This window comes from Aplidium turbinatum, chromosome 1, assembly GCF_918807975.1.
Source record: "Aplidium turbinatum chromosome 1, kaAplTurb1.1, whole genome shotgun sequence".
Lineage (NCBI taxonomy): Eukaryota > Metazoa > Chordata > Ascidiacea > Aplousobranchia > Polyclinidae > Aplidium > Aplidium turbinatum.
The window spans coordinates 21,101,643-21,121,862 of NC_137472.1; the positions used below are offsets into that span (position 1 = coordinate 21,101,643).

Consider the following 20,220-nt stretch of genomic DNA (forward strand, 5'->3'; position numbering starts at 1 on the left):
CCGAGATAGAGCACTTTGAATTTTTGGCCACTAGTAGGATTTTAGGAGGCAAACGCACTGATTTTTTCATTTTGCATGTTAGTTTTTTGACAATAACTTTTCATCTTGAAGGATTTTTACAATGAAAGTAAGTATTTTACCATTTTTGGACCCAAGGAATTCATATTTGAAGTTAAATTTGCAATAAAACAAAGATTTGAGTGAGAAATTTAAGTTTAAAATTTTTTTTTTCTCTCTTCCCGCTTCGGACAAATTTTTCAGGATGTTGACAAAAAGTTACAAATTTTTTTTTTTGTATTGAACAAAACAACTATTGCACCATAATTTCACTGAGCTTGGTAGATGTAAGTTTTGTTTGAAACGAAATATTTGACTTGAAAAATCACAACAGTTTTGTATATATACCAGTACCTTATCAAAATTTATCAATGAAATTGCCATTTGGTGGTACATTATAATTATTTTGTACTACTGGTAATTGTGCACCATCTTACTCATTTTCCTTTTCTCTGCAGATTCTAGACAGATACAGGGGTCCCACTCGGCATAAAATCATAAAATTTTGCTTGATTTGGAAAAAATCATAAAATAGCACAAAATTAAGACGCAATCAGGGTTCGACCTTAACTTTTTTTCGCACTGGCCAACCGGACCAGTGGCTAACCATTTGCACTGGTCCGCACGAGATCGCACTGGTCCGTCCCCGTTTACTGATAAAAACAAGATTGTCGTAGGAAGCACGAGGCCAACCCAGGGAAAACCACCTTTGAACGACAATAATGAATGGTGGCAATAACATGGAAATATACAATGGCAATAACAGTAACAACAGTTTATCTAGGCAAGACATTCAATCTACGTTGAGTCTTCAATCTACTTGGGGCTCTTCTTCAATTTCTGAATCCGATGATGGGTCATAATCGGAATCTGATGACGGGGTCATAATCGGAATCCGATGTGTGTTTGTCTGGCCTTGTATTAAGTTAATTTGATGCCTCATCAGTCATCACTCACATGCTCTCTAGCACAATCTTAACATTTTTATGCATCAAATCTCTTAAGAGTACTGTACTAGGCTACCAGAGCTCAAGTGTTGTTGCGATTACCCTTTTTCTTATGATTTAACACCGTCACGTGACGTTACGATTGCTTTTTTCTTACGATTTAACATGTGATGTTGCGATTGCCTTTTTCTTACAGTTTAACACACACGGATCACGTGTTTTGTTGTTTAAAGAGAAGCGCAAACGAGAACCATGCACTCTAAACAATCAAACGACATAATACGATGGTATTTTCGCACTGGACAGTCGGACCAGTGCAAAACGATTCGTACATACTGGTCCGCGGGGAACTTGCACTAGACATTGGCCAGAGGACCAGTGCTAAGATCGAACCCTGCGCAATCATAAAATTTAGTTGTAATGGAGAACGGAGCATGTAAAAGTCAAAAACTTGATATATATAGTCTAATGTGTAACAGTTCCAACCATGATAACAGCATAATTATTTGTGTAACGATTGTGTTGAATGCATTGATTTTGGATAACATGTGGTTGCGTAATCAAGTCCAGTGTTGCCTGTGGAGCTGGAATTAGAAAAGGAGCGTAGCTAGATACTTTCATTGCACTTTTAAACGTCATTAGACACAGACAAGTAGACACTGACAAGATTTCAAGACATTGCAGCTATTGTGGGAGAATGGTGAAAAGATAATTTGACAGCAATGTTTTGGGAAAAAGCGTAGGGCTAGGCAAGGAAACTATTGAGGCCATTTGCAAGCAATGTGTTACTCAGGCGAAATTCAAGCGGACATGTCCTGAAATCTTCAATGGGCATTGTGACATTACTTCTTGCAGGTTTTGCCTAAGCAAAAAAATGTCAAGTCAAACATTGCATCCTCTCAGACATACAAAAGGATTTCAGAAGCATTAAAGGATCTTGTGATTGAAGCTTATATTTCATTTGCTTCTGGTGACTTTGAACGGTTTTTAGTCCTATTCCAATGTTAAGAGCCACTGATTCACATTTTTTACTCAGCAATGTGCTATCTGATCACGGCTTTGCTTAGTAAATTAATCAAAAAAAACAACATGTCATCCACAGAGTCAGAAAATCTTTTGCTTGATGTCACAAACTAAGAACTTCAGAAGCCGTTGAACTTGATTGATGCTGGAACACGAGCAAAACTTTTTGTCAGTGAGCAAAACATATTGCACGTCCGGAACACGAGCAAAACATATTGCAGTCCTTACTGAAGCTGACAAGAAATTTAAATCTGATTGTCTAAACTTTTTTGTGGTTACTACAAGTTACCTTTTACATCATTTGCCATTACATTCATCTGTTATTAAGCAGGCACAATTTTTGCACCCAGAAAAAAAGAAATGATGTTGGAGCTACAACTTCTATCGTCAACCCAACTTGGACAGTCTCCAATTGCATTAAAAAGTGCCGTGCAAATGCTTTTGCAATTGATTTATCTGTTTCAAAAGAAGAGCTTTATGATAAGGCAAGACTGCAGTTGTTGTGGTATCAATCCAAGGATATTCTAGATGAGTTTTACAAAAAGACTGATCTCGAAAGTAACAAATACACCAATTCCCAATGTTCTTACTGGACTCAAGCACTAATCAAATATGGTTTAACAGTAACACCCCAAAAGTGTCTTCCTACAAGAGAATTGACTATTATTAGACAAAACTTGGAGGCCTGTTTGATGATGCTGGGATAAATAAATATCTGCAACTAGTTAGTCTGGCAAAATGTTTTCTAACATTAAGTCATGGTAATGCCAGTCCTGAAAGAGGTTTCTCCATTACTGTACTAAACATTTGATTGATTCACATAGAAGTTCTCTTAAAGGAATCACAATTGTTGCACTGAGAATGGTGAAAGACGAACTAAATCTGTATGATGATGAGGTAAACTTTCCCATTAACCGTTTGAGTAATGTTACTACAAAGTTGTTTTACATGAGCCATGCAAGAAAGATCAAGCCACAACAAATACTGATTAACAGGTCTGTTTCAAAGGAATTATGATAAATTGGATTTCCACAGGACCTAGAAGTACTGGTTATTCCTAATGTCTTCGCAAGTGTGTTGTTGCATTGATTTGATTTTAAAAGTGCAGCTTGCTCTGAACTGAGCTAAACAATTTGATCATATTGAAATAATGTAAAGTATAACAAGCTTACAGTAGGGTCATTCCATGTCAACTCAACAGGTTTTTGGAAAAGTGCAAGCTCGACCCTCTTAGATTTTCTTGAAATTCACACTTAAGTTTCATATTGATGTATAATGAACACAAAAAAAATTTCAGCTCATTATCTCAAGACGTTTAGAAATTACAGCCCTTCAAAGTCACCAAGGTCCCTCAAAATGCGTTCGCATGTAAATTTTCCTCCATGTTTGGGTCTTCACAAGTTTTCATGTAAAGCATTTACAAATCTGAAATTTGGTATTCTGATTAAGAAGCAGCCCTAGTTTTCATATCTACCATCGAAATTGCTAATTTCAAATTAGTTTTAGATATAGAACCTTTCAAAAATTGAAATTTTTTACATTTGAAAAAATTACATCAATTTTTGATGTCCGCTATCTCCCAAACCAATAGTCCCAGAACTACCATTTTGCATATTATTATTCTATACTAGTTGGTAATTAACCCCCATGAGACTTACACTAAAAAAATGTGAAATTATTGAAGTTTGGAGGGTGCAAAGATAAAGCGCGAGCAAAAAAGCGCAAAATGCGCCATCTTGTGGTTAATATTTGACCCTGTGGACAGTCATTCAGGAAGTTGAAACTTTCAGAAAAAAATCTCCTTTGCCTAAGCTATAAACAGTTCAAGTTTCAAATATGTAACCCAACTCCTTCAATAGTAAATGCAGCTGTGAAATCATGAGTTTGACCATCACATGCAAAAGTCTTGGGGGTGTGAGGTAGTTACAGCTTACTTGGCAAACATAAAAATGTTTTGAATTTTGCTGAGGACACCCTTTTAAATTGTGAAGTTGTCAGAAAAAATAACTCCTTCAAAACATTTTTGAATTTGAAATTGATTTAGGGGTGGCCCTCTCCCCCTGAAGTTCTGCGCCCTCCCCCAAAATACCAAATCTTCATATCTCAAAAACTGCTGGAGCTAGAGATACAGTTTTTGTGTCAAAGGATGCAGAAAACATGATTTCCTATCTGCTTTCTGAACAGTGATTGTGTCTATCTTGAGTAGAAAAGCAGTTATTTCAAAAAACCTGTTCCGGGTATTCCAGCACAAAGCAGCGCTGAAGAAGTATTTTGGTCCGAGTTATTCAATGCACAAAGTTCATAAACTAACTTGTATAGCTGGTTAGTTTCAAGGTAAAAATGAAACTAAACAAACAAGCAAGCAAACAAAGAAAAAAAAACAAATGAATCAGCAATAGGTAGTAGCAGCATCACATCAGAAGATGCTCTCACAACTCACGAATGAGTACTGGGTTCCATTCCTGGATATTTTGTGTATAATAAGTCCTCTACAGTTGCAAGGGCATGGTGGCAGACAGTACAGATTAAACACAATGGACTATGATCGAATTATGATTATTTTGCCATCACACTGCAAATGAATTGTAATGACTTGCCACAATCTTTTGTGTCCGTTACTTTACTTCCAGTGTTTAAATCTTATGTAAGATGTTCTGACTTGCAAATCTCAGTGTTAATTTGTTTTTTTTATTCCTGGCCGGGGATGTCCTGTGACAAATATATCCTGTACACTTATGGAGTTATAATATTTTGCTGTGCAATATTCTTTGCCTCATACTGTTGAATGTGCTTTGCTAACTACAGTACCATACTTGCTTTGTTGTGTTAGTGCTGCTTTATTTTACTGTTACCAGCTCAATGTGCTATTGAGCAAGGCATTTAAAGATAATTATGTTGAAACACGGAAAAGCCATCTACCCGTTGTGATGGTTATGCATGCTATGATCTTAAAAAGTCAACAGTAAATAGCAGAGATTCACAAAAACATGAAACAATACAACTCTCCTGTTTTGACTTAGTTATAGCTGCGAGTTGTGACCTATTACTGATTCATTTGACTTTTTTTTCTTTGTTTGCTTGCTTGTTTGTTTAGTTTCATGTTTATCTTGAAACTAACCAGTTATATACAAGTTAGTTTATGAACTTTGTGTATTGAATAGCTTGGACCACAATACTTGTTCAGAGCTGTTTTGTGCTAGAATACCCAAAACAAGTTTTTTTTGAAATAACTGCTTTTCTACTCAAGATAGACACAATCACTGTTCAGAAAGCAGATAGGAAATCATGTTTTCTGCATCTTTTGACACAAAAACTGTATCTCTAGCTCCAGCAGTTTTTGATATATGAAGATTTGGTATTTTGGGGGAGGGCGCAGAACTTCAGGGGGAGAGGGCCACCCCTAAATCAATTTCAAATTCAAAAATGTTTTGAAGGAGTTATTTTTTCTGACAACTTCACAATTTAAAAGGGTGTCCTCAGCAAAATTCAAAACATTTTCATGTTTGCCAAGTAAGCTGTAACTACCTCACACCCCCAAGACTTTTGCATGTGATGGTCAAACTCATGATTTCACAGCTGCATTTACTATTGAAGGAGTTGGGTTACATATTTGAAACTTGAACTGTTTATAGCTTAGGCAAAGGAGATTTTTTTCTGAAAGTTTCAACTTCCTGAATGACTGTCCACAGGGTCAAATATTAACCACAAGATGGCGCATTTTGCGCTTTTTTGCTTGCGCTTCATCTTTGCACCCTCCAAACTTCAATAATTTCACATTTTTTTAGTGTAAGTCTCATGGGGGTTAATTACCAACTAGTATAGAATAATAATATGCAAAATGGTAGTTCTGGGACTATTGGTTTGGGAGATAGCGGACATCAAAAATTGATGTAATTTTTTCAAATGTAAAAAATTTCAATTTTTGAAAGGTTCTATATCTAAAACTAATTTGAAATTAGCAATTTCGATGGTAGATATGAAAACTAGGGCTGCTTCTTAATCAGAATACCAAATTTCAGATTTGTAAATGCTTTACATGAAAACTTGTGAAGACCCAAACATGGAGGAAAATTTACATGCGAATGCATTTTGAGGGACCTTGGTGACTTTGAAAGGCTGTAATTTCTAAACGTCTTGAGATAATGAGCTGAAATTTTTTTTTTGTGTTCATTATACATCAATATGAAACTTAAGTGTGAATTTCAAGAAAATCTAAGAGGGTCGAGCTTGCACACCCTGTTGAGTTGACATGGAATGACCCAGTATGTTTCTCGGCAGCCGATTTGTAGCAAGAATTGACAGCAATAGACACGATGTTTCGCCCATGAGGCTGGGCTCGTCAGTACAAAAATGACCAACATAATGACCACAAAAATGCAAACGCCCAACGATTGAGTCACTTCGGGTCAAAATTTAGTTAAAAATTAAAAAAAAAAAAACGCTTCCGCGTAGTATTGAACTCATTCCCTTTGGAGCACCAGCCCGATACGTATCCTACGCGCCACCGAATCAGTTAAAAATAGATGTTGTATTTAGAACTTATATAGGCACTCTTCTCGTCTTTTGCTTTGAAAGAGAAAAAGAAAAAAATGCCTACGTCATGATCGGTCAAATAGTGTTTCAAATTTAAAGACCGGCGCCGGTCAAATAGCCACTGCCTTTTTTTATGATTTTTCTTAGCAACATTGCACAAATTTGTTTTTGAAGGTATCATGTAAACAGGTTAGCAGTGACATAAACTCAAACCTAAAAGTTAATTAGAAATCTTCATTAACCTTTAAGTTATTTACGTTTTAAAAAACTGGACCAATCTTACGCCTAAGGACAATCTCACCCCACTTTACGGCATACGAGAGGAATTGATAGCATCTATAGTAACTTAGCAAATCTGACTTATTGGCTAGGTATTCAGCAGGTAGCATACATTGAACAAGTTTAACTTACCTCACGCTTGTTACGTAAACCATATTCACCAATCAACTTTAACTCTTGGTCTAATCGAGCTTTTTCAAATGGTCTACGAGGAGTGATGTACGTTTTGCTACAAACCAAACTTCTGGCGTGCGGCATTTTGCTAAAAAATGTTAAATACAAATATTCAACATTTTGTTTTTACTGCATTTAATAGTTTGAAGGTCTTGTAAGCTTAGACTTTCCACAGCATTGCACAAGATCCTAGTCTTTATAATCTTAAGCAGAGGGTGCAACCTAATTTGTACCATGAACAATTCGTACTATTAGTTCGTAATTTGAAAAGATCGAGAGCAAAAATTAAAGAAGCCAAAGTTGCTGATCGAAGTTTCCGCAAGGTTAGGGTATTGGAGTATCGATATCCGCAAACAAACACACTAAGAAGATGGAGAGAAAAAATAGAACATTGCTGATCGCAGTTTCTGTTTTCCCACAGTTTCCGCAAACATTTTAAAATTTTCGGTAATAATGATCGTAAGAGTTTGCCGAAGTCGCTGATTGCAGTTTCCGCAAACATTTTAAAAGGTTAGGGTTGATCAGAGTTTCCGCAAACATTTTAGAAGGGTTAAGGTTGACCGAAGTTTTCGCAAACATTTTAAAATTTCTGGTAACGATTCTAAGAAATTTTGTTTGTTTGCACAAAATTTTAAAATGTTTGCGGAAACTGCAATCAGCGATTTCGGCTTTTTTCTCTCGATCTTTTCAGGGTACGAACTGACGGTACGAATTGTTCAGGGTACGAATTAGGTTGCATCCTTAAGCAGACATTATTCTAAAACTTTTTTTACAAGAAATAGCTATTGTTACCAAAATTCAGACATACACAACCACTGAGTTATGCACGCAACCTAATGACATCGAGGAAATGTGCATTACTAGCCTATACAACTACATTGTCTCTGTTAAAAGCTGAATCATTATGTAGCACTTAGTTTGCCTATAGGATTTTAAAACAAAAACGTGTGATACCTTCACCCAAAATTTTCAACGAAAGTACAAGAACTAAATTAATGTGCGTGCAGTTAAAATGATAAAATTGAAAATTTTAACTTCTGAACAAACCACTCACCCTTAAACCACGCTTACACAATCAAAAAAGAAATCAACTTCCACGATACCATAAAAACCCATTTTAAATAAATTATTGACCCGAGACCAAAAGCACAAACACTTAAAGGGACGAGGTTACAGGACTGTTTTAGATTGAAAAAATTCATGTGTATTTTTGGTGTTCAGTTCAGTTGTTTTTGCTGCTGACCATCACAATAAAACAATACATGTCAACATATCAAAGAATTAGAAAAAGTAGAAGCGACAAAACGCGGACGTTATATCGTGCTTGCAACCAAAATAGGTAGCCTATTTAATTTAAAAGAAAATTGGCCCGGTCTTATATAACTATTCATATAAGTTCAACTATTATAATTGGGCATTTGTACTTCAAAATTAATGTGGTTAAGTGCTAGGTATTTACTTTAGAAATCACTAAATTAGGTGAGGAGTACTTGGTTATTGGCAAAGCGGTACAAGTCACATGTATTTTTTTTCGAATTTCATTAACATAAAAAGCTGCGTTGCAAGAGGGCTGGGGAGCTGGAACTGTAAGGCCAAGCGTTTTTAATAGCGAAAGAGCCTTCACTTTCCTGGCTGAAAAGTTAGAGTTGGAGCCGGAGTCTTTAAATCCGCTTGCTGCGAAGTCTATAAGACCGCTATAAGACCTACAAGACCACACAAATCTATAAGACCACACAAGCCAGATTACTGCATTTATCAACACACGATGCATGAAAATTATCACGTTTTTTAAATAAGAAAACCAAGAACGTGTCGGGAAGCGCAACTGACGCCATCTTGGTTTTCAGAGCAGGATCTGTTGGTAGCCACTTTAACAAGTCGAAATTCTGCCACTGCAAATGACTACAATGCAACCGCCAACCAATCAGAACATATTATAAGAGGCTACCGTCCAATTGTGACCCTTCTAGCACTCATCTAGAGAGTTAATGCTTGTTTTGAACTTTATTTGGTAATTGCAGAAGAAAAAGAGCAATAGCAGTGGTAGGAATCGAACCGGCGTCAATGAAATGACTACTTTCTAGCCCTAACCCTAATCCCTAAGCCAACCAACTGACAAAAAATCCATCACTTAATTTGCTTTCTATAATCTTCTTTTCGCCATTTTTTACGTCACTTAAACCGTAGCTTATGATTGGTTGGCGGTTTCATTCTAGTCAAGTGTAGTGGCAGAATTTCGACTTGTTAAAGTGGCTACCGGATCTGTTATGCAAAAGTGTTGCCAAATTCTATGGACATTTTCAAACAAAAAGGCATTTTTAATCAAGTAGCTCAAAAATTAACAAACGATTTCTAGACAATCCTCCGCTAAAATTTGCAACAACTGTATGAATTATTTCAATTTCTAAAATGATCTATTGTCAACTACTTATTCATCAGATGTAAGCCAGGATACTGAAAAAGTAGACCAACTAAAACCGATAAATCTAAACCAATTATCTCAGTAGAAATAACGACTCAAAAATAACTAAATTACAAATATAAGAAATATTATACTCATTACTTGACTCATCCAGTAATGCTATCTTTAAATAAGCTGAAGATGTTGCTGGCTACATAGAAGAGTGGTGAAAGCTACTGTTCCACGATCGAAAGGCTGCCAGTTCGACACCGTTCAAGAGCATGTGGCTGTGTTTTTGGCAAGACACTGAAACACACGCCGGCGATTGCGGAGTGGTGCCTTTTTTACTATAGCCTTTGATTCGTCTCATTTACAAACAGTACACTGCTCTAGAACATCTCCGCGGCTAATTGGTTGAACCATAAATTAATTCTTAATGGAATTCAAGCACATGTGGTAACCAGCAACTTTTCCGGGTTCCCAACCATTCTTAAGTTTCTGTAGAAAAAAATATTCAATTTTGCTTATTTAGGTGTTGCCTTCATAGAAAACCCAGTGCAAAACTAATATAATAAACTCCTAAACGTTTAAAACTCGAAATCGCGGAGTGCAAATCTCGACCTAGGTAAAATTGACTGCAAACACGACACAGTGCTTTTCAATGGCGAAATCATATAGTTGAGCACACGAACACGAACAGTAAAACCATAGAAAGATCATAGGTGGTCTGCAATGTAGGTTACCGGTAACACTGGGAACAGGCTTAATAAAGATCGGCATAATGACCGACGGTCTGCTCATAAACTGCTAGAAATAGGCTACAATTATTGACAGTTAATATTTTGGGGACATGGCCTCTTTCCACCTTGGTTACGCTTATGTTCCTTGACTATTTCAATTATTACAACAAAAGAACTAAGTGTAGCCTCCAACTCTGCCTCCCTTAAATAGCCTATGTCCACAATATAGAATAGGAAGCAACGCCGCACTGCGTGTAGGCTACGACCTCTCCACTGCCAGTATAGGCCTACGCAAAAACACCTTAACAAGTCTGCACTTTCTGCTAAACAATTAATTTCGAATGATAAAGACTGTATGACACGTTTGGTTAAGAAAGTTAGGAAACTTTTGTTAAGTAAAAATCAAGCGGCGCTGTTTCGGCAGTCAGGGTGTGCGCTTAAGCAACGCATTTCAAGACTGCCCTCCATTCATCGGCGCCTAGTTGGTGGAATAATTCAGACAAGAACACTTTAAACAACTATCGGAAACTTCCCTCTGCCAATCGTGGTAACAGGCCATGCGTCAGTGCTTCAAAGCCTCTACAACAGTGGTTTTCAACCTTTTTGGTGGAACGGAACCCAATGAAACATTCCAAAAGCTCGAGAAATCCCTGTTCAATAATTTAATTGCCTTATGCAAAAAACATCATTTGATTAATAAAATTAAATTAAAATACCCATGTTCAGATTTATTTATTTACAATAAAAACACAAACTGTAAAAAATTATATTTGTTTGCTGATAAAAAATTCAATGAGAAACTTGAACCTGGTGTTTCTTGCACAAGTGTTTAATATTGGGTTGTGTGTTTGACAGACACGAAGTTCATCTTCCACAGACAGCAATTGTGCTCGCCTCTTGTGCTTGATGATTATATTTAAACAATATGCATATAATAATAAAATAGACTCTCGGAATGGAATGTAAACTTTCGGAACGCCTAGACTTACTGGCGGAACCTTTGGGTTCCGCGGAACCGTGGTTGAAAACCACTGCTCTACAAGTAGGCTATGCGAAACTGTCAGGAATAACCTTCAAATGCTTTGTTAGTCTGAGGATAAAGATTCAAAACCAAGCAAAATGAGTACCGACTTTGATTGATTGAATCTTTATCCTCGGACTGGGAAAGCTTCTTACAGAGCCTAATCCTGGCAGTTTGGCATAGGCTACTTGTAGAGCAGTGGTTCCCAACCTGGGGTCCGTGACCTTGACAAAGCATGTGGGAGTCCGTGATTACTTTGATGAATTTAGAAGAAAAAAAACGAAAAGCGATCTTTTTACTTTCATTTCTCTCAATAAATTTGCTTACGGCATAGTACCTATAGTTTGGGTCACCTTAATGTTCAAAGACTGCTGACATTTCTTGAACAATTCATTCATTTTCTTATTTGAGCAACTGTTTAGGCTCATCTGATATTTGATGCAGGAGTCATAGCGGCAATGCAATATGACACAGTACAGTAATTGAGTAGCATAATTATTACAATAGTCAATAGTATGTTAATTGAGTTTCATGCAAAATTTAGGTAGGGGTCCACAGAATTTAATAATTTGTCTAAAAGAGTCCGTGACAACAAAAAGGTTGGGAACCACTGTTGTAGAGGCTTTGAATCACTGACGCAGGCCCGGTCGCGAAATTTTTTTCCAATGAACTTTTTGTCTCATTTGCATATTTCTGTAAGTGTAAGACTACCATATGTCTTCTTTTAAGAGGATTTGTTCTCTTTTTTGAAGAAAAATAAATTGTCCTCCGAGGACACCCAAAAATGCTCAAATGTCCTCTTTTTTTACATTTTCAGTTTTCTTGCTCATATTTTCAACAGGATTTTACTGTTATGTGACTTTTTCGCAATTTCCAACCATTTCTGTAGCAATGCAACATTCTGATTTATAAATTTTCAAAAAACATTGACGTACTATTTGATCTGCTGTTCTAAACAATCTTAGACGTTCATTGAAACATAGCCTACTACATTGCTTTGCGATTGTCTTAAAAGCCAAATAATAGTCAGCGTCGCTGCACATTCTGTCTGGAATTGCTACCCCCAACATCAGAAGAAGCGTGACCAGCCGAAAGGAAAGATTTTGTCAGGACATAGATTTGAGACACCCACTGTATGGCCAAACTCCAGCACACAGGCGTCTGAAGTCAAGAAAAAGTTTCCTTGCTTCAGTTGTCCCATTAGGTCAAGACGATGTCGCCGCCAATGTGCGGGTTCAACTATGGTAGGAGGGACTGGCAGCCGGACCGACATTGGCCAATATGGAGCTCACACCCATGGAGAGCCTTCCTCCAGGAAAACGTGAACCGTGGAAGTATTGGCGATGCCTCAACCGCTTAAGAACTGGTATTGGCAGGTGTAAAACCTTGACGAGACACTGGGGGTATTCCATGGGGAGCACAAGTTGCAAATGCGAACAGGAGCAAACGATGCAACATCTACTCGAATGCCCTGACCTAAAAGCAAGGTGCTCTGCACAGGATTTGGCCGAGTTCAACGATAGAGCAAGAGCCTGCGTGATGCTCTGGGCTACGGCCGGGTGACACACGATGAAGAAGAATAGTCAGCGATGAGTGCAAGCGGAACTGCGAATCCACTTGTGAGGAAATTTTCTCATTTGAGGAGATCTGACCAACCAATTTATGAAAATGAAAAATTTGACAAATTAAAAAAAAAAATTAAAAAATGGAGTAAATCACAAAGAAATAAAACATTAAAAAACACAAAAACTTGCAAAAGAGTTTGATATATTTACATTTTAAGGTTCTCACACTTTTACAATAAATTATTATTTTACCCAGATCTATTTTGTATTGATTCAGCCCTTGTGAACTTTGCTGATTACCAACTTAATAGTTTGACTAATTTGTCAAGAAAAGCAAATCGAAAAATAATCTAAAGTGCACAATGCATCACATATAGCCTATTTTAAAATAAAATGGATACTTACAACTTATGTGAGTGGCCTGGAAATGGATATGGTATGGCATGGATACTTACAACTTATGTGAGTGCAAATGTAGAATGACTTTAATCTATGATGCAGCCACAATGGTACAAGGAAAGAAACAGCCTTTTAGTTGAGTCTGTCCTTAGCATCTCATTAACAGCTTTATAAAACTTCAATTATATTTCGTGCAAGTAATTTTATGATTTCGTTAAAGCTGATCCTTTTTTTCCAAAAAAAGTTAAGGCATGGCTATTGGCTACCTGCAGATACTGCTTGATTTGTCACATTCAGCGGCATCTAATGGATGGAATAGTTCCCCGGCAACAAGACTTCAACAATCGGAAACTTCACTCTGTCAATCTCGGTGACCGGGCCTGCGTCAGTGATTTAAAGCCTCTGCAAGTATGCGAAACTGCCAGGATTAAGCTCTGCAAGAAGCTTTTCCAGTCCGAGGATAAAAATTCAATCAATCAATCAATCAATTATCACATCACATTTTTATTTTGTCACACAAATCTAACAAATCGGCTTTCGAGAAACAAACAAATTTATCTGTTTTTTTGCTGTAACTTTTGCTGCATACGTCTACTCTATAATTATCCAAAAGGATGTAAAAAAAATTCTTCATACGTAACATTCTGCTTGTCCTATATGAAGAAGGGGCGTTCGGTCGATTACCCTTGTGGCAAGAATACGGTGCGATACTGATGAGCCTAGCCTCATGGGCGAAACATGTGTCTATCGCTTCAATTCTTGCTACAAATCGGCTGCTGAGAAACTTATTCTAGTTGTATTTTACTCGCTGGCGAAACGTGTCCTCTTTTTAGGCGATGAAAGTATGGTAGGCTTATGTACGTGTAGCCATTACTGGTTACCGCGCAGCGCGCTTTTTACAGATTTTCACCCTCACAGCAGCCGATTTTCGCCCTCCAGGTCCAAATCTAAAGATTGAACTTGAAAAAAAACGTAGCCTGGAGACACACCTAGTCTAGTCATGTTTAAAAAAGTTGAGAAAAGAAATTGATTCTGATCATCTAGTCTAAAAGTAAGATTTTCCAAATTGATTAAGAATTAACCCTAACCCTAACCCATTAACCTTAACCTTACTTTATTTGAAAAGCTTTTGTGTACTGCAAAAATTAATGTAAAGAAAAACAATTGACTTCGATGGGCGTCGAACCGATGTCCTCACGAATATAAGGAAGCAGACGAAATAACTGAACCAAACAAGCCAACAAAAATGTTTGCATTCACACGGTATAAATACAAACTCTATGCAAAGTAACAAAAAATTCGTGGGAAAAAAATTTCGCGGCCCGGTCACCCAGATTGATAGAGTGAAGTTTCCGATCGTTGCCGGGGAATTATTCCATCCATTAGATACCGCTGAATGAAGAGCGGTCCTTAGCGTGCGTTGCTCAAGCGGACATCCCGAGAGTCGAACCAACGCCGCTTGATCTTGATGCTTTTTCGATCCAGAAGTCACGGCCTAACCAACTGAGCTATCGGGGCAAACTAAACTCTTGATTAACGCAGTGGTTTCCAACCGTGGGGGAATTCCCCACTAGGGGGAATTTTGCAATTTTCAGGGGGGAATTTGGTTTAAGGATTGTAAACCTATTTAAGCCTAGTAAGTTGGCCTAGACTAGAGCGTTAAAGAGGAAATTATTATTAGATTAAATCCCGATTATTTAAGCAACTGTTCACTGACATGCAGGGTTGCATTCCTGGGGGGGGGGGGCTAGGGGGGGCTCAGCCCCCCGAAATACGAAAAGGCTTGATGTAGGGGGGGCTCAGGTGGGGCTCGTTCAAGCTTCCATTTTTCAGCTTTTCTGGCTGAACAACAACTTCTCGACTGAACAAGTAACACTTTAACAGCTTTCTCACAACAGAACTGCAAAAAAACACGAACATAAGTTGATAGCAATCGCCAATTATCACTTTTGTCAGAAACTCTCCAGACTGGGAATATCAACTTCGTAGTAGCTAATCGTCATGTCAAATGGACTGTTAATTCTCTACTTCAAATAAAAAAAAGCTATTCAAGAAGGAAAGTATTCGTTTGATGAAGTTGTTAACTTGAGTCCCGGAAGTACAAAAAACTACTCCTTTAAAGGCACAACATTGGACCAGTTCAAAGCTCGACGTAGAGACTATACCTTTCTTTTGATCGTAATCGGTTTATTCCAGCTTTGGTTGACAACATTGGAAGCAGGATGGTGGACACCAACAATGAAAATTCTGTGAAGAGCTTGAAAATTATTGTACCAGAGTTATGGCCTGCTGCAGTCGAAGTTCCATATGGCAAGAAGGGGAGCAGAGATTACGAAAAATAGAGGAGAGATTTCATGTCATCACTCCTATTTCCGATTTTCGATTGTATGTTGACAATCCTTGTCATATACCAGATACGATGAAGTTGCTCAAGAACGTAGTACTAAACATGATTGCTATAAGTTCTGCTGAAGCCGAACGTGGATTTTCACAAATGAACTTGGTCATCCCACCGCTACGATCACGGCTGACCATATCACTTGTTTCAGCATTGTTGTTCATCAGTATCAATGGACCACCTCCTCATTTATGGAATGGCACTGAGGCAACTCAGAAGTGGTTGCAGACTCATCGGTCGGCTGTGGATATTCAAGTTAAGCATTCTAAGCTGCCCACATTGAATGAACTCAGATTTCTGCAAAAACTGTTTTCTGGCTAAAATCAACGACTGTCGTGGTGCTTTTAACTTAGCACATAAAACCAAAGACCTGGCAGACAGGCTATTTGTTTTGTGTAATCTCGTTTGCACCAACTTGGAATATGTTTTTGCTGTAATTGGAGTTTTTTAAACTGTTAGTTAATAACTAAATGAGATTTTAGTGTAACTGTCACATTGGCAGCTTATTGGTTCTTATATAGCAAATCTGCAACCACAAGCGCTCATTTCAAGAATTGCATTTCCTTACTTTCCTATTGCAGTCAATGTTTTGCAAGTGTGCTTAGGATTGGCTCATACAAATAAGTTTACAATTGAGTTAAGAGATTGAAATTAGCTCATGCAAATCGAGTTTCAAGTGTAGGCCTACGCAGTAAAAAAAAGCAAAAGAGATTGCAGGGTAGCAACCAAGCCAAATTTCAAACTTATAATTTTATTCAAAGAAAATGAAGGGGTGTACCAGCAAACATCTATAGGATTGGCCCATGATACCAGAGAAGGATCCACAGAGGATACAAACTGATATGAATGAATCAACAAGTGAATAAAAAAATAACAGTTAACCTCTCAAGTACATGAAGCTCCACACAGAGTGAAATTTAGCTTTTTAGGTGGTACATTTAGCTCCACACATTAGAGTCAAAAGGCATGTAAATTTCACTCTGTGTGGAGCTACATGTACTTGAGAGGTTAACTGTTATTTTTTTATTCACTTTATAATTTTATATCGGATTCAACCACGTTTTCACGTTTTGTTGCTTCTACCTTTTTCTGTACTTCAAGCTATGTTTTAGCATGGGTTGTTTTTCGACATGATGTTTAGAAGTAAAAACATACTGAACAGCAGGGCCTATGAGAGGGGGGTACGGAGGGTACGGCGTACCCTTGAGGGCCCAAGCCTGTGTTTGTTGGGGGGCCCGAAATTGTGGTTTTATAGTTTACGCGCAAAAATGTTTGGTTAAAGCCATCCTAAACGACTGATTTCAAGCATAAAAATTGTTATTCTTTAGTCCTGGAGGGCCCGTAATCTAGCAAATGGGCCCAGAAAGGTAATCGAGTGCTTTGCGAGCAAATTAGGTGCCCAAAGTGGTAATTTAACGCTTGACGTGCAAAAATGTTCTGTTAAAAGCACCCTAAATTAAATCATAAAAGTTAGTTATTCTCCTGTCCTGGAGGGGAGGGGCATAGTGTAGCAAAAGCAGGTTTGAGAAAAACCCAGGCAAAAAGCTCGGATGTTTTTTTGTTTTTTAAAAACTATTTGACAAAGGTAGTTTCACGTTTATTTCACTTCAAAATGAATTTCGGAGTTAGAGCAGGAGCCAGAGAATACTTTCTGAGCAGGACCGGAGCCAGAGTCAAAAAAGTGACTTCTCTCGTTCACCTCTGCTAGTGCTGGGCCTGTGGTGAATGCAAAAGTTAATGAAGAAAGGTTAGGATTGGTCAGATAATTATGTTTTAAAAAGATTTTATGTTTGAGCCTTGGTAGAGAGCTTGGCTTGTACCAGAAACATATAAGGCCTAACACTCAGTATAACGTTAACGGATTTAACATTAAACACACAAAAAAAACATGAAAAAACTACTAAATCCAACGTTTTCGACATCACACAGTGTCCTCTTCAGAAATAATTACAGTAGAATTCGCCTATAGCGGCTTCGTTTATAACGTCAATTCGCCTATTACGTCACATTTCGCTCGGTCCCGGCAGAATTCCTATCTTTTACGTACATTGTAGTTCGGCTACAACAGCATCGCCTATAACGTCAATTCGCATATAACAGCATCCTTTATTGGTCCCCAGACGTCTTTTGTTTGTTTATAACGTCACTTCAAGCCATCACCTTCACCACGAACGGTCAGTCTTTTAATCCAGTTAGCGCTGCTGCAGTGCTGCTTGCAAAATGTCTTCCCTTTATTTTGCTACGTCGTTCGCAGCAAGGACTTTAATTAACTGAATTAACTTTTTTCCCGCGTGAAAAACTATCACGTGTAAAAAGCAGCTCTACAGCAGCTGACCTTTAAACTCAAAGCAACAGTTGTACGTTCAGTAACTGTATAAACTATGTCTTCTTTTTCTTCTTCTTCTTCTTTCGTTTGAGACCAGATCAAATCAAATTTCAGGGCAGGTGATGGAGAGCCAGGTGAGTGTAGCTTCGTCCAGCGTTGCTATACCATGCGTTCCATTTGGTGCCTTATAGATCGGACATTCGAGAACGACATGGTCAGCAGTTTGTTCCTCCGCGCCGCATTCGCAGGCCGGTGAGGGAGCCAAACCCCACTTGTGCATGTTGGAATGGAATCGACCGACTCCGGTTCGGATTCTGTTGAGCTTGACCCAAGTCGGCCGAGGCAGGTCCATACCAGGGGGGCGCGCCACCGGGTGAGGTATAAAACGATGTAGTTTCGTGTCGGTGGCACACCACGCTGCATTCCAATTGTCTTCCATGAAGTGTGCTGCGCTGATGGCATGATCGCTGAATGGATGTAGTAATTCAACAGCAGCTGGCACAAAGGGGTGTCTTGACTTTAATTGCCGGGGAGATTCCTGAGGTGGGATGTTGAGTTTTGCATGAAGCAAGTGGTTAGGATCTCCCGCCCGGCGAGCCAGGTGTATAAGGGCTCCCTTTCGGCGAAGCTCAGCAGGTTGGATGCCTGCGAGGATTGGTAAATACTCTGTTGGAGTTGGGCGCAGGCATCCAGTTACAGTTCGCAATGCGTCGTTGATTGAGCTGTCGATGAGACGGGTGTGGGCACTGCGGCACCAGGCAGGGGCGCAGTATTCAGCAGTGGAGTGGACCAACGCCAGGGTTGCAGTGCGCAAGGTGTCAGCACCTGCACCCCAAGTTGTGCCTGCCAAACGTCTCAGCAGGGCGACGCGAGATGTCAGCTGTTTGTGTAGTGACTGTAAATGGTGACGGTATGTGAGTGACCTGTCAAGTGTAACCCCAAGGTATGTAGGTTCTGGGCAGGGCGGCAAAATTTTGCCGTTAACGGTCACTTTCAGGTCACGTTTTGCCTCCCTGTTGTTGAGATGGAAGACTGCCGTCACAGTTTTACTTTCGCTGAGCTTCAGTTTCCATTGGTGAAGGTATCCAGATATGGTCGTCATGTCTTGGCTCAACGTCATTTCTAATGATTGCCAGTCTTTCGCAGAGTGCAAGATGGCCAAGTCATCAGCATATGCATATTTGTCAGATGTTGTTGATGGTAGGTCATGCATATAGACATTGAAAAGGAGGGGAGCCAAGACTGATCCCTGTGGGACACCGTTTTTGAGTCGCCGCAGTCTACTTGGCTTTCCGCTTCCGGTGGTAAGGGTAAAACTCCTGTTGTGGATGAGTTCCATGATCATTTTGACCAAACTATTATAAACTATGTAACGAGCCATATTGCACAAATTTCCTGTACCTTTCGCTGTAGGTTATTTTTTTTAAACAGTTTCTTTGTTTATTGTATTTTCTGCGTGACTTTTGTCAGTTTGGTGGTACACAGTAAACCTGACTGGATTATACACCTCTTTCTTCAATCAAAAGACAGTTTTGGAATAGTTTGCGGTAGTTCGTCTATAACGTCAATTCGGCTATAACGTCAGTTTTTGCAATCCCCTAGAGGTGCCGTTATAAGCGAATTCTACTGTATAAGCTACATCTAAGAGAAATAAAAAAATGAATTTACAAATTTTACATTAAAAATGTACAATAAGCGACACCTCTCAACAGCAGTACAGCACCATCTACAACTGACACACGAATTCAATGCAGGATACACTAATTGGCGAGGGTCAGATCACATGATTGGACAACACAAAATAATAGTTTTATTGCAACCTGATACTATTATTGCGCACAGATGTCCAATTCTGCAGTAAAATGTTGTGTGGTGTGCAAATGTGCAATACGTCTAAGCAAACATCACACTTTTTGCCCAAGACAAAGGGGGCCCGGAGTGAGAGGGGGGCCCGGAATGACTCTTCGTACCCCTAGTGAAAATTTCTCTCAGAGGCCCTGCTGAACAGTGTTTCCTTTTAAAAAAGGTGAACATTGTTGGCTAACCTACACTGATTACTTATACATATTTTGTCTATAACAACACAGCTAAATGTTAGAGCCCCCCCATAAAAAAATTTAGGAATGCACCCCTGCTGACATGGATGCAGAGTGCAGACCATCACGTAGGCCTACTTCTTTTTCATTCAAATACTCAATGGCTTTCATGAGAAAACGTAACAAAGCGAGTGTTTGAGGTTAGAGACAAGCTTTAATTATATTTTGACCTTTAAATAAAATTGGAATTTGTTTTATTGCTGAATGATGACAGATGGATTAGATTCCTTGCTTATTTGGTTGATATGTTTAGTCCATTGA

The 20,220-nt window shown here is 38.6% G+C and overlaps 1 protein-coding gene across 1 annotated transcript in view; it reads right to left on the minus strand.

The window, feature by feature from the left end:
* LOC145771141 (small ribosomal subunit protein uS4) overlaps window positions 1-8,102 on the minus strand; it is a 34,137-nt gene extending 26,035 nt beyond the window's left edge. Inside the window, exons 1-2 of the mRNA XM_082582882.1 lie at window positions 8,068-8,102; window positions 6,972-7,101 (exon numbers count right to left, since the gene is read on the minus strand). Of these exons, the coding sequence (XP_082439008.1) occupies window positions 6,972-7,097 (126 nt within the window). The 5' untranslated portion in view covers window positions 7,098-7,101; window positions 8,068-8,102. The remainder of the gene's footprint in view (window positions 1-6,971; window positions 7,102-8,067) is intronic.
* Between the last annotated feature and the right edge of the window lie 12,118 nt (window positions 8,103-20,220).